The sequence below is a fragment of the Mytilus galloprovincialis genome, chromosome 13 (genome assembly GCF_965363235.1).
Source record: "Mytilus galloprovincialis chromosome 13, xbMytGall1.hap1.1, whole genome shotgun sequence".
NCBI lineage: Eukaryota > Metazoa > Mollusca > Bivalvia > Mytilida > Mytilidae > Mytilus > Mytilus galloprovincialis.
The window spans coordinates 7,627,598-7,642,242 of record NC_134850.1 but is presented as its reverse complement, the minus strand read 5'-3'; the positions used below and the strand labels follow the sequence as shown (position 1 = coordinate 7,642,242).

At 33.6% G+C, this 14,645-nt stretch overlaps 1 protein-coding gene across 1 annotated transcript in view; it reads right to left on the bottom strand.

Annotated features, from left to right (window-relative positions):
- The window catches only part of LOC143057385 (BLOC-2 complex member HPS3-like), a 35,792-nt gene that overhangs the window by 4,321 nt on the left and 16,826 nt on the right, over positions 1–14,645 (bottom strand). Inside the window, exons 12-18 of the mRNA XM_076230690.1 lie at positions 11,329–11,422; positions 10,107–10,184; positions 5,832–5,930; positions 4,637–4,706; positions 3,588–3,622; positions 2,760–2,849; positions 1,673–1,882 (exon numbers count right to left, since the gene is read on the bottom strand). Of these exons, the coding sequence (XP_076086805.1) occupies positions 1,673–1,882; positions 2,760–2,849; positions 3,588–3,622; positions 4,637–4,706; positions 5,832–5,930; positions 10,107–10,184; positions 11,329–11,422 (676 nt within the window). The remainder of the gene's footprint in view (positions 1–1,672; positions 1,883–2,759; positions 2,850–3,587; positions 3,623–4,636; positions 4,707–5,831; positions 5,931–10,106; positions 10,185–11,328; positions 11,423–14,645) is intronic.

Below are 14,645 nucleotides of genomic sequence, written 5' to 3'. Positions count from 1 at the left end.
GTATTTTAAGCTCCGACGGCATCAATTGGGGATTTGATGGTCGCAAATACCCGTTTACTGTCTCCGCTAACGCGTCGCCAGTAAACTTAATTTGCAACCATCAAATCCCCAATTGATGCCGTCGGAGCTTAAAATACAATACAGTTATCTCCTAAATGTCAGTAAGATAAAAGATCAGACACATATAAATGTCAGTAAGATAAAAGATCAGACACATATAAATGTCAGTAAGATAAAAGATCAGACACATATAAATGTCAGTAAGATAAAAGATCAGACACATATAAATGTCAGTAAGATAAAAGATCAGATACATTTAAGGAAGTTTGCTGCTCAGTTTCAAAATAAATAACTTTTCATAACACTAATATATATTGATAGGAGATTAATTGAGGAATCAAAAAAGCAAAAAAAATATAGGGGTCAATGTGCTTGTTTTCGAGATATTAGCCATTGAAATTTTGGCAGGAAAATGTTCTCTCTTGATTTTTCATAGCTTTATCATTGACCAGTTAAAGTTTTCAAAAACTATTAATAAATAAATAAAATTTTATAAAATTTTTACAAATTTATACATGTAAAAGATTTATGAAAAGAAAAATGGGGGTTCATGGGCAAATTTTTTAAGGCATTCAAATGGATAAAACCAGAGGATTTCTAAAATCTGACAAAAACTCAAATACATGAAAAGCAAACATCCTTAAGTAATTTGTCTCTTTTGAATTTGTCTTGGTTTTTCTGGGTGTTTTTAATTTACTGTAGCCATTTTTTCTAAAATATATAGGTTAGTGCCTTTATAATTATAACAGATTTATCTTAAAATAAGCTATTGACAAAAGGGACATTGCCAAATAATCTTTATGGAAATGAGATGTGCAAATTCTAATACAAGTGTATACCAATTCTCTTACACTCAGTCTCACCTCACTTCAAAGGAGTATGTTCGATAAGGTCCTAAAATGGCCCCCTTTTTTAGCGTAAATTTCATATTCGGATTTATTGACCAATATCACGATAAATTATAGCTAATACATTGACTAGATAGGATATAAACCATTCTGTTGAAAATTTTACGTTTCTGCGTTTCATTATGACGTCACAAGTTGTATGCATATTAATTTTTCACGAAAAAATCAATGAAAATGGGTAAATTTCCAAAGATTATTTGACAGGAAACATAGAGCGCATACGTCGACAACAAAGATCTTTTAAAATAATGTTTCCTGGTCCTTTATTTGGTTGAAATCCAGCTGATTTTGACAAATTTCACCAAAATCCCTTATCTTGACCTTTTTGGGATGTAAAAATCAACGTGTTAGAATTAAACTTTGACAAAAACAGCCCTGTTTAACTTTCTCACATGTCTTTAAGGCAACTTAAAACAATTATTGTCTTGTAACCATGAAGTTTACAATTGGGGCCAAATATGGCACTTACCGAACTTACTCCTTTTAATATATAAACTATGGAAAAAGTCAATAGACCATGACTGAGGAGTCAGGACTAAAGTAAATAATCTCCATGGCAATCAGATTTGCATAATGCTAATACAACTGCATACCAAATGTCATTGACCTACAATTAGTGGTTTCACCTTAACAAGTCTAATTACAAACTAATATTGTGTTGACATTGCCAGTTCCAATGTCCAGTAATTTTTTTTACTAATTACCTGTAATTTAAGAAGGTCTTCGAAACACAAACCGCAGTTACAATGATCATGTGACACATGCTGTCTGATATTTGAACCAGTTCTCCGAGCAGTTGTAGGACTTCCACGTAAAATATACTGACATGGCTTTTTCATATCTTCAGGCCCTCTAAAGGGAGGCAAATAATCCAACCAATTGTATCTTCTTCCAAAATGGCCCTCATCAGCGGGCTAAAATATTAAATATATCAACTCCTTTATCAAATGAAGCTATTCTAATTTCTTTTAATGTCTATAAATCATTATGGATAATACAAATAAAGTCAAACCAATAATCAGGTCTTCTGGAAACTTCCCCTTTTTAGTTACTATGGTAGAAATATGCAGTACTAGACACTCCCATTGTTGCAACAAGTTAATTTTCCAATCCTTTTGGTCATATTGAAAATGACTAACAGAACCTTTGTTTGACATTTTTTTCAAAATTAATATGCCACAGCCACAAAAACCAAATCTTTAGCAGACCAATAATGCATACTAGTTCAATGAAATGGATGCCACACTAAACGACAAACATACAAATAAACCAAAATTTAAAAAACAAGAATGTGTCCAAAGTACACGGATGCCCCACTCGCACTATCATTTTACATGTTCACTGGACCGTGAAATTGGGGTCAATACTTTAATTTGTCATTAAAATTAGAAAGATCATATCATAGTTAACATGTGTACTAAGTTTCAAATTGATTGGACTTTAACTTCATCAAAAACTACCTTGACCAAAAACTTTAACCTGAGCTTCACACTATCTTCTTCTTTGTTCAGTGGACCATGAAATTGGGGTCAATACTTTAATTTGACATTAAAATTAGAAAGATCATATCATAGGGAACATGTGTATTAAGTTTCAAATTGATTGGACTTCAACTTCATCAAAAACTACCTCGACCAAAAACTTTAACCTGAAGCGAACGAACGGACGAACGGAGGCACAGACCAGAAAACATAATGCCCCTCTACTATCGTAGGTGGGGCATAAAAACACAAGACTAACAAAGACTAGAGGTTCCTGACTTGAGAAAATACTAACGACAAGTGTACTTACCAACTGTAAAACTTGAGGGGCTGTTCTTTTCTTTGATATCACAGATTTTTGATCAGCCAGTCTTTTAATATATATTTCACTCAACAAAACCTAAAATAAATAATAATTGTTGGCATTATAGGTAGCAGGTATGTACACAAAGAAGAAGATGATACTTTTTTTTTTAATCCAATCATGACATCAACAATTCCAGATTAAAACAAATACTATTCAATATAACCAAGTGATAGACATGAATGGTTTCATAAATTGTAATAACATTTTAGGAACTAGAAAATGAGGAAATCTTATTTTTCAAATTTACATGCAGTGTATTATAACATTAGTATTTCTATTTCAAAGATATTTGATTTGCTTATCTAAAAAAGAATAATAGTTACAATATTTGTTTATGCTTCTCATGTTCTAAAGAAGCATGAACAAATCAATGAGAATTTCAAACTAGAAATTTTTGTTGTTGTCATTTTAGTATTAAGGAATATTGAAGCTGCTACCATATTGGCATTATGTCCTTGAACTTTTAAGTTTTTCATAATCCCCAAAAATTGGTACCCACAAAAAAATTGAATCCACAGTAGTATCTAATTTTCTGGACTGACAGATAGACAGATTGATGCAGGAACAAAGGACAATCACAGTGCAAACTAAAGTCCTCATTGACTTAACAGCAGGGACTGAAAAGCACAAGAAGCACCACATTAGATAACACATTAAATTCATGCTAGCTTTGACATTCTTAGCAGGCATTCATTCAAGATGTTTTTTTTTTGTTTTTTTTCTTTGATGGGGGGAGGGGTAGGGCTCAACTAATTACTTGATCATACTTACAACAGCCTCTTCAAAAATGTATCTTCTTTGTGTATCTACATAATAGAAGTTTACTTCAATGCCGTTTACAAGAATAAGTAAAATTAAAATTTTTATCTAGTAAAATGATTTGTACACAACAGATCAGTTCTTTGCATTTGATCCTACCCTAGTTTTTTGTTATGGCATGTCTGTAGGTAATTTTTCTTTATAGGTAATACAAAATTCTAATACAACGTGCGTCTTTTGTTTCGCAAACAAACACTGTGATAAAATTTTCGATATATCTGTACTTATCAAAGACTCAGAGATGTGCATAAAAAAAGCTGCTAAAATATACCTCCCACATAAACTCACAATCCACGAAATTCCATTATAATTGTTTTTGGCACAGTAAAGTCATTTCAAAACATGACGTCATACAAATGAAAACGCCAAAGCTGAAGGTTTTTCTATTGTGTTTAAGGGAGCTACCATTTGATTTTTGAGGTAGGTGTTGCTTTTTTCTATTCTATTGCATTCCTTGCACATTTAAATATGATTTTAGTAAGACAACATGGCTTCTTAGTAAAAATATGAATTTAGCTAAGCAGCAAAAAAATGCAATCAAAAATGGCAAATGTTGGGTTTGAGATTCAAAATGAAAGAACCACTTTTGTTTCTAGCTAATAATAGCAGTTATTAAACAAAATATTCCTGCAAGCTCCAGATTTATAAAAATTTTTTTTAGTTTATCAGTGGATAAAATTGAACAGTCAAACACATAGCATGCCCACCCTCGCTTAATAATTCATAAAAGTCATAGATTTGTGATATATTTACACATGGCCCTAAGACATGATGTTTGTTAATTTTATCACTAGCCAACGCTCAGAAAAAAATTAGAATTTGCCTCCATGAATTATTTCTTAATTCTGATATATGTAAACGTGTGCCAAGTAAGGAATTCACCACAGTATTTGTAGGATTAGTATTAATAAAAATTCTTTTTAAGTGCATTCCTTAATTTCAATTAGATTTTAGGCTTTATTGGAGTTCTCATCATGTTTCTATATAAAACAAATTTTTACCATTTAACAAAAGTTCCAGGTATTCTTTCACATGAGTATTTTTATACATTTCTCCACTGCTGCTTGTACCCTGCAAGAAAAAAATAAAACAAGCTACAATGTACGATGACCTATAGTTGTTAATTTCTGTGTCATTTTGGTCTCTTGTGAAGAGTTGTCTCATTAAACGTCATACCACATCTTCTTTTTTATACATATATACATAGAAATATAATGTTGAAATTATAAATTCATTTCAAGTATTATTTAAGATTTGAATGACTTTATTATTGGGGTGTAAAAACATTGTCGAAGTACATTTTGTATGAAGCGCGGAAGCGCTTCATTCTAAAAATGTGTGCACTGTCAACGCTTTTACAACCCTATGAAGTTACAAAAAGAAGCATTCAATACTTAAAATTACATTTTTTAGCTAGGATGATGCAAACACGATTTACATCAACTTTTTATTTAATTTACCTGTGTACCTTATTGTGGGACCTCATGTCATCATAAATGATAAGTTTTATTGTGTAATGCAATTGCTTAAGGACTAACACGTGATGTGCAGTTAGCCAATCAGAATAATGTATTCTAATGAAACATACATCTAATGTAATTATTGTGATATGAAAATAAGAAGATGTGGTATGACAGCTGGTGAGACTGTCTATTAAACAGCAATCAAAGCTTCTGTTATATACTTTCTCTTTAGTCATTAGGATGTAATCAACTACCGTATCTGATTAACAAAATGCTCAAACTCAATGCCATCCTGATTATAGAACTATGCCCTTTTATCGAAAATATCCCTCTGTTCTCAAGGATCAAGCTGTAGAACTCAAACAAGTAAGGTTTAACAAGGGAAAATATGTTGATAAAATCAATCCTAATATGAGTCCCAAGAAGAATGAATACAAGTAATTCTGGTTTATAATATTGGAAGGTGGGAGTTTCTTTAATCCCAATCAGGTGAGGACTGGCAAGTGGGAGATTTCTGGAATTTCACCATTTGATCAGGGTCTCCCGCTCAAAGTGGGATAGTTGGCAGGTGTGAAATAGTTCAAACCTACAAAAAAAATACTCTTGACATCATCCAGAGCCTCTCCCATTTATGAGTACAGGTGTGTGTATAAAGCAAAAAATACCTGAGTACAGGTGTGTGTATAAAGCAAAAAATACCTGAGTACAGGTGTGTGTATAAAGCAAAAAATACCTGAAGAAGCTGTATAGCCAAGTCAAGTGATATTGTTCCTTTGTCATGCAGGGCCACCATTGACTGTGTCAATACACTGGGACAACATCTTCTCATCAGCTACAACATAAACAGGTAGTTTCTGTATACTTGATAAAAAAAAACCTGATGGCTAGTAATGATAGTGTTAGACTTTATTATTCTTGCAGAACAATACTTTTTTTTTTAAATTTTAAGCTTGTGAAATGTTTTAAACATTTGAACAGTACTGCCTATTGATTTATTTGTTTCTTTAAGCCTTCTAAAAATATTTCAAATATGTAGACAATATTTGGTTATTCTTGTATTTTAAAATTAAAATCAACCTGGATTAAGACTTACATCTGGCTATTCAATGAATATCTTATATAGATATAGGAAGATGTGGTGTGAGTGCCAATGAGACAACTCTCCACCCAAATGTTCATCAAATATCCCATCAGTAACTGAGTTGTGTCTTTTTAGTTTGCTGTCTAATTATCATGTGCTCAATATTTTATTTTTATCTAAACCCAAAATAATACTTTGCAGAAGATTTCCAAGTACCGATAATTATTTCAAACAAAATTTTAAAAGATTCAAAGGATTTTTTTAATCCTCTAGGTAATTTCTAAAACTGATTTTGCTCATATGACAAAAATCCATACAGGATTTTATACACAAGATTAGTTTTCATTCTAGCAACTTTTTATGAGAAATTACTATTATAATTAGAAAATCTAATATCATGTTTTCTAATTACTGTCCCTGTGAGGACTAAACACGTCTTGTTTCAATTAAACCAATATCTGGTCTGCAATCAATGTTTTGATTACAAAAGAACTTTCAGTGCATGTCTAAATACAAAATTTTATGAAAGCCATATGAAACCTCAAAGAAATCAAAGAGCTGAAAGCTCTGAAGAAAAATGATGCCACTGTCTCTAATATTGGGATAGTTTTTATGCAAGTCTTGATTTTCACATACCGTAATTAGTTTAACAATGCAACATGTCTCGTAAGCAAATAATTGATATTCGTATATGTGTGTGTGTGAAGTGAAGGTGACAACTGGCTGTTTTTTTTAAGACAAATGAATAGGTCAAGACTACCTGAATTGTACAAATGAATACCGTAGAAAGGCTTGTATATTTCTCAATGGTACATAGTCTGAATCCGGGTCTGTTCGCGCCCAACTCATGTTCGCCCTCTTTCACTTTCACACCCTACATGTTCGCACCCAATCTTAATTGGTTTTGTGTTTAATAACACTGTAAGCAAGTGTTTTCTTATAAGTATAATTGTTGTCATTGTCTTAAAATAAAGTGAGACAGCATTTTTGTTTGTGTTGATTGATTGATTGATTGTTGGTTGCTTAACGTCCAGTGGCAAATATTTCATGCATATTCAGGACGAGAACAAGTTCACAATAAATACAATAGGTAGGTTGATACAATAGAGGCCATCTGGGATGATGGTCGGAGAAATTTGGACTGCCACTTGAAAAAGAGGGTATAATATTGGATAGGAACAGAAATTTGGCCTTGCAACAGGCCACCTACAGACCCCTTAAAGAGTTGTTGCAAGGGTTCTTAACGTGCAAAGAGCATCGTGGCACTCTCTTTACACGAGGCATCAGATTTAACGTCCCCCTTCTGACCGTACGTGACTGCGAACTTGATACATCCCGCACAGCCAAACGGACGCCCCACTTCAGCAAGCGTTTTACTGCCGGTCGGGAGAAGACCAAGTGACCATATTTCTATTCCCCAGTCACCCTTGGGGAGTGTTTGTGTTGAATAAATCTTAATCGTGTTTTGGATAGCGTATTGTTATTGCAATTTAAAACAACAATCATGATTTTCCAATTATTCAACTTGAATTTGAATTAAAATTGGGCGTGAATGAGAAGAGTGCGAACGGACCTTGGGTGTGAACGTGCGAACGTGTAGGGTGTGAAAATGTATTGGGCGCGAACAGACCTGATACCACATAGTCTGAACCCCCTTCTCCCACAAAATATTAAGTAAATAATCTTTGTGTTACTGTTATCAAAGGTCTAATGAAACTCAGGTAATTTCAAACATTTGTCAAAGAATTCTAGTCAACCGGCACCTGGTTAAATTGGCACCTGGACAAATAAGCACCTGGTTAAATCGACACTGGATATAGTCAATTCGTCACCCATGTTAAATATATATTTTAACAGTATTTTAAGCAAAAAGAGTAAAAATAAGAAAGGGGTTGCCAGAATTTTTTTCAGTATTTAAGCAAAAAGAGTTTAATACTAACTTTCACATTTTTGGGTGTTCACGTACATTTTGTATATATTTATTTTTCTCAACTAAATGACTTTTTTGGCTTATTTTTAATGATATATATATATGAGTAACCGTTACGGTAGTCCAAATAATTATTACGTCTGGCAAGGCTTTTTAAATTTTATTCTGGGACACCTTCTTATGACCGCAAGGCTATGTTAATTTTTTTCTGGGACGCCTTCTTACGAAGCCTTCCTACGAACGTCTAAGGAAGGCGTCCCAGAAAAAAAATAAAATAGCCTTGCCAGACGTCATTATTATTTGGACTAATACATGAGATATTGGATATTTTTATGCATTATTTTAACCAGTTGAGCATTTTACAGGATTGTTTGTTTAATGCTGTTTAAACTTTACTGAAAAAAACACCTAAAATTTGCTAATTATTTGGCATGAAAGTTTGATTTATTGAAAGGGACTCATAGTTTTCCATTTTATTTTAATTATTGTCTAATGGTTAAAACAATAGCTTGGGTAAAGGCTTCGTTGTTTACTGTACCCTTATACACAACAACATATTCACTTTGGTTTCGTTGTTTACCCAAATACACAACAACATATTCAGTGAGTGACGGTGGATTTCACAGTGAATTCACTATGTACTTGGTACCTGTTATTAATTAATTGAATAGAAAATATTATAACAAATATTATTGGATGCCGAATTGACGTCAAATAGGTGCCGATTTGACTAGATGCCAATTTATTCAGGTGCTGACTTGACTTGTACGTTTCAATTCCTCTGCGATCGTTTGCGGTATTTTCTTGAGAAAACATATTTTCCATCATCAAAGAGAAAAAGAAACTGCTTGAAAATGATTCTGGAATGCTTCATGATTGTTTCAATAAGTTTAATTCACTCAAAAAACAATTTTAAAACTTGCGATGTTTAAACAGGAAGTTTCAAAAGCACGTGTAAAAGAAGAAATTAACCGGTGAGAGTGGAAATCCGTACATAACAGATATCACTATAGTACGACTTTGAAAGCAAAACAGTTCCATCCTTTTGTAAAACAGTCTTTAATATACCTATCACATTAATGTTTGAAGGGGCTTAAGCTTATTCAAACCATATAAGTCGGTATGAAACACCAAAACGGAATGATCAATAACCGATTACGTTTTGTAGTTTACAAATTCTAAACTGGTTCCTGTCAAACTACAACACTTTGTTCGAGTGTAGTGAAATACAAGCAGAAACCAGTTAGTTTGTAAACTGGTTCCTGGCTGATTACTACACAATGATCATGCATAATGATAACACAAGCAGATTCCAGTTTGTATGAAAAATAGTAAATACGAAACCAAGCGTGGTAGGCAGAGAAATGTAATGAAGTTCAGGTCGCCAGTAATGGAACAATGACTGCGTCATTTTCCAAAAAAAACATTATGCATATATTTTTATAACAAAATGGATAGTTGTCATTATTAAACTTATGTAAATATACTTTTTTCTGAAAAAAAATCATTAATTTGTCCATATTTAGAAGAAGTCTACTTTTTATTAATTGCTTGCTTCCCGGAAGCAATGCGACAACATATTATCCGTATTCAAAGTGACCTAAGTGTGACCCTTCTCGTAAAAATCTGATGATCACAATATGCATGGATCTGTCACTGAATCAGTATTATCTGACTGTTCATGTTATACACATGCTCAATATCCATGCTTCTTTGTTGATTGTTTACTATAAGGTGACAATCGGTAAACTACGGCTTGAAAACATGACAATTAATGAGCTGCCATATTTTTACTTCATGTTACAGACATAGAAAGAAAATTTTTTACAATAATACGATATTTTTGCACAAAAAATGATAAAATCATGCACAGAAACCTAGGTTTATGCATTGGTTCAAGAATTGGATAAACATTATCTTTCACCAGCCACTCATTTCATATGACTTTAAGAGTAACTGATTAAATACGCTTACAGATTTTAACTTTATTTAAATACCTGTGACAAGGGAGACAATTGCTGGAAATTATCATGAAGAATTTCATTGTGTTGAACACATATTTTCATCAAGTCAACCTACAAATTAAAAAATTTATTACTCATTAAAAACAATATATGCTATTATACATTGGAGTGAAATCACAGACTCTCTATATATTTCAACTAAAATAATTGTCCAGTTTATTTTTTACCGATCATATGCACGTCACTTAATAATATTAGAAAAAAAAGCCAAAACACAAAAACTTTACTTTGACCACTGAACCATAAAAATGAGGTCAAGAGATGACACCTGCCTGTTGGACATGTACACCTTACAATCATTCCATACAACAAATATAGTAGACCTATTGCTTATAGTTTTTGATACATGGACTTAACCACCAAAAAGTTAACCTTCTTCATTAATCCATGAAATGAGGTCGAGGTAAAATAAAAACAGTCTGATGGGCATGAAGATCTTGCAAGGTATGCACATACTTAATATAGTTATCCTTTACTTATTATTAAAAAAAAAAATAAGAACACGAAAAAAAATGAACTCTTTTTTTCAAGTACTGGGTAGTCACTGACCCATGAAAATGAGGGTCAAGACAATGGACATATGACAAATAGAAACTTCATATGTAAGGCATCTTTATACAAATAAAATTGAGAATGGAAATGGGGAATGTGTCAAAGAGACAACAACCTGACCATAGAAAAAACAACAGCAGAAGGTCACCAACAGGTCTTCAATGTAGCGAGACATTCCCGCACCCGAAGGCGTCCTTCAGCTGGCCCCTAAACAAATATATACTAGTTCAGTGATAATGAACGCCGTATTAATTTCCGAATTGTACACAAGAAATTAAAATTAAAAAAATACAAGACTAACAAAGGCCAGAGGCTCCTGACTTGGGACAGGCGCAAAAATGCAGCAGGGTTAAACATGTTTATGAGATCTCAACCCTCCCCTATACCTCTAGCCAATGTAGAAAAATAAATGCATAACAATACGCACATTTAAAATTAGTATGAATCAACGTGTTTCTAAAATATAAAGCTTTCAAGAAGTTAGCTAACATGCACAGCAGCCACCTCCGCCTTTGATCACTTTCCCTATGTCGAGCTTTCTGTGACAGAAGTTGCAGGCTCAACAAAAATCATTATATCATTATACTGAGATTTGTATAGTTAAGTTTATCACAAGAAAAGTCTTTATTGAATAAGTTATTACCTTTGGTATCAATAGCAAGGTCCTTTCTGCTGTTTCTGGATCACACAAAACCAGATATAGATTGGTCAATGCCAACTTATCTGTTATACTGAAAAATTTATAGATTGGTCAATGCTAACTTGTCTGTTATACTGCAAAAATTATTAATATTTAGGTTTTTAACGGACATCTACTTTCCTTGGTCAGTGGGAGATAGTAGTCTCATTGGTAATCATACTACTTTAAAGAAAATAATTCTATAAGTTTACCATTTCAACACAATAATTAGATCAATGGAAATAGGAGTTTTTTTTTGGTACTGTAGCTTCATTCATTTTCGTGGGTACCAATTTTCTTGGTTTCAAGAAAACATGCATATTTTTTTAATTTCATGGTTTTGGCCAAGTCTGCATACATTCCTTAAGAAAATCCGTAATTGGTGGAACATTTAAATTCATTGAAATCCATGAAAATTTGGTATCCAAGGAATATTAACGAATTCACAGTAGTACAGTAATATGGTTTTTTTTATCAGTAAATTAAAATCAAACTACAAATTATTTTAAATGCATGCATACATTCATGGCTCTACAATCTGTCAATACTTGTATCTTGACAATGCATAACTTATTATCTTACTGTTTATGACATATAAAACTAAATCCATTGGATGTTGGATGTGTACTGATTGATATTTTATTCTTAGTTGCATGATTTTTTTTACAAGTTGTTATTGGCTCTGAACTATCTTTGAGTAACTGTGAGTACTCTTAGATCTGTACTTAATGCCTTTTTGTTGTGGGATATATAAGTATCCTGCCACTTCCACTCTGTGTGGTTGTTAGATGTATTTCTGCTGTGTACCGATCTAATGAGTTAAGTCCTTTTCAACTGATTTTCATTGTTTTTATATTGTACTGTTATACTGCTGTACCAGGTTTGGTGAGGGTTGGCATGCTTTCAAACTAGTTTAATAAAATTTAGAATGGAAATGGGGAATGTGTCAAAGAGACAACAACCCGACCAAATAAAAAAACAACAGCAGAAGGTCACCAACAGGTCTTCAATGTAGCGAGAAATTCCCGCACCCGGAGGCGTCCTTCAGCTGGCCCCTAAACAAATATATACTAGTTCAGTGATAATGAACGCCATACTAATTTCCAAATTGTACACAAGAAACTAAAATTAAAATAATACAAGACTAACAAAGGCCAGAGGCTCCTGACTTGGGACAGGCGCAAAAATGCAGTGGGGTTAAACATGTTTGTGAGATCTCAACCCTCCCCCTATACCTCTAACCAATGTAGAAAAGTAAATGCATAACAATACGCACATTAAAATTCAGTTCAAGAGAAGTCCGAGTCTGATGTCAGAAGATGTAACCAAAGAAAATAAACAAAATGACAATAATACATAAATAACAACTGACTACTAGCAGTTAACTGACATGCCAGCTCCAGACTTCAATTAAACTGACTGAAAGATTATGATTTCATCATATGAACATCAGGCACAATCCTTCCCGTTAGGGGTTTAACCCCACTACATTCTGAACGTGCCTGTCCCAAGGCAGGACCCTGTAATTCAGTATGATTAAGAAGCATTGTAAAAAGTATTTACATTTTTTGATACCTTAGTAGCTCCTTATATAAATTGTAATTTCTTTAGGCCAAAAATAAAATATTGTTTGTTTCCCCTCCCACTACCGACCCGGTAAAATCGCCGTGATTCGAAAATTTTTATTGGCCATACTTGTTCAAATTTTTTTTTTCTATGTTGGTATTTGGTGATATCTTTCCGATGGTGTAGTAAACGTGCATTGTTTTTTTGTCATACCTTTCCGATGCTGTAGTCAACAAACGTTTTAAATCAAGGCATTTTTGCATTGAAGCGTCTTTATGATTCGGAATCAAGAAAAACAAACATAATGGTCTTGCCACACGATTTATGTTGTGTGCAAATGTGATATTTGAACATAACAAGAATGTGTCCCCAGTACACGAATGCCCCACTGGCACTATCATTTTCTATGTTCAATGGACCGTGACATTTGGGTATAAACTCTAATTTGGCATTAAAATTAGAAAGCTCATATCATAGGGAACATGTGTACTAAGTTTGAAGTCAATTGGACTTCAACTTCATCAAAAACTACCTTGACCAAAAACTTTAACCTGAAGCGGGACAGACAGACGAACGAACGAACGGACGGACGAAAGGACGGACGAAGGAACGGACGGACGAACGGACAGACCAGAAAACCATAATGCCCCTCTACTATTGTAGGTGGGGCATAAACAATCTGAAGCATCTTTCAACCCACTGAATGCACCTTGATTGTCTTTGTATGTATGTATGTAGTCGAGATTCCGCCAATTTAGACGCACCCCTTGATTGACTGCAAGGGTACAGCGGATCCATGTACACTTCCTAAGGATTAATGGAGATGTGTCCTTTACAATATTATCCCACCACCAGAACAATCCCCACCCAACACCGCCCAAGGGAGCGTGTAGGACACCGGGAAGTCTGTTATCATGGTGGAGGAAGCCGAAGTACTCAGAGAGAACCACCGGACCACTCGGTGGAAACAGACAAACCAGAGATATATCAGAAGATTGATCTCCAGGTCAAAGTAGGGGACAACTTTGACCAACTGAGGCCCCCAAAGTACCCATTCTAGTTTAAACTCCTGTCTGGTACCAGAGATGTGTGTGAGAGGATGAAAATTACCCTTCTGATGTACTGATATTTTTAGCACCCCAAGTGAGAATCGAACTCGGGACCTTCAGCACTGTAGCCATCGGTCTTAACCACTAGACCACGAACTCACTCTTTTACCTCTGTTCCTGTTTAAAGGATAAAATCTTTGAGTAAAAATGGTCTGAATTGTGCTTTGAAATCAATCTACTTTTGTTATCGACTTCGAACAGGTTGGGCACAAGTCAGAAAATGTTTGATACATGAATTCCCTGCTTTCAAGGAACCTCCCTGATTTCTGGTGTAAACAAGACCAGTTAAATGTGTTTTTATTTTTCAATTTATGGCATGAAATTTACAAAAGGGCACGTTTTACGTTATAACTGCATCAGTTGAATTTGTAAATACTCAAAGTATTCTAGGAACAACAAAACATGAATAAGTGAAGCCTTGTTTTTTCTAGAACTCGAAAAAAAACATACAAATCTTTTGTTTAGGAATTAATTGACCAAGCTACATGATCCAGGTATAACTGAACATAACTGAATTATGTTCACTTCTATTGAAAATTTTTATTCATCGAATTTTAATTCCTAAGTCATTAACATATATCTTTTTGTCATCTCATAATTGATGAT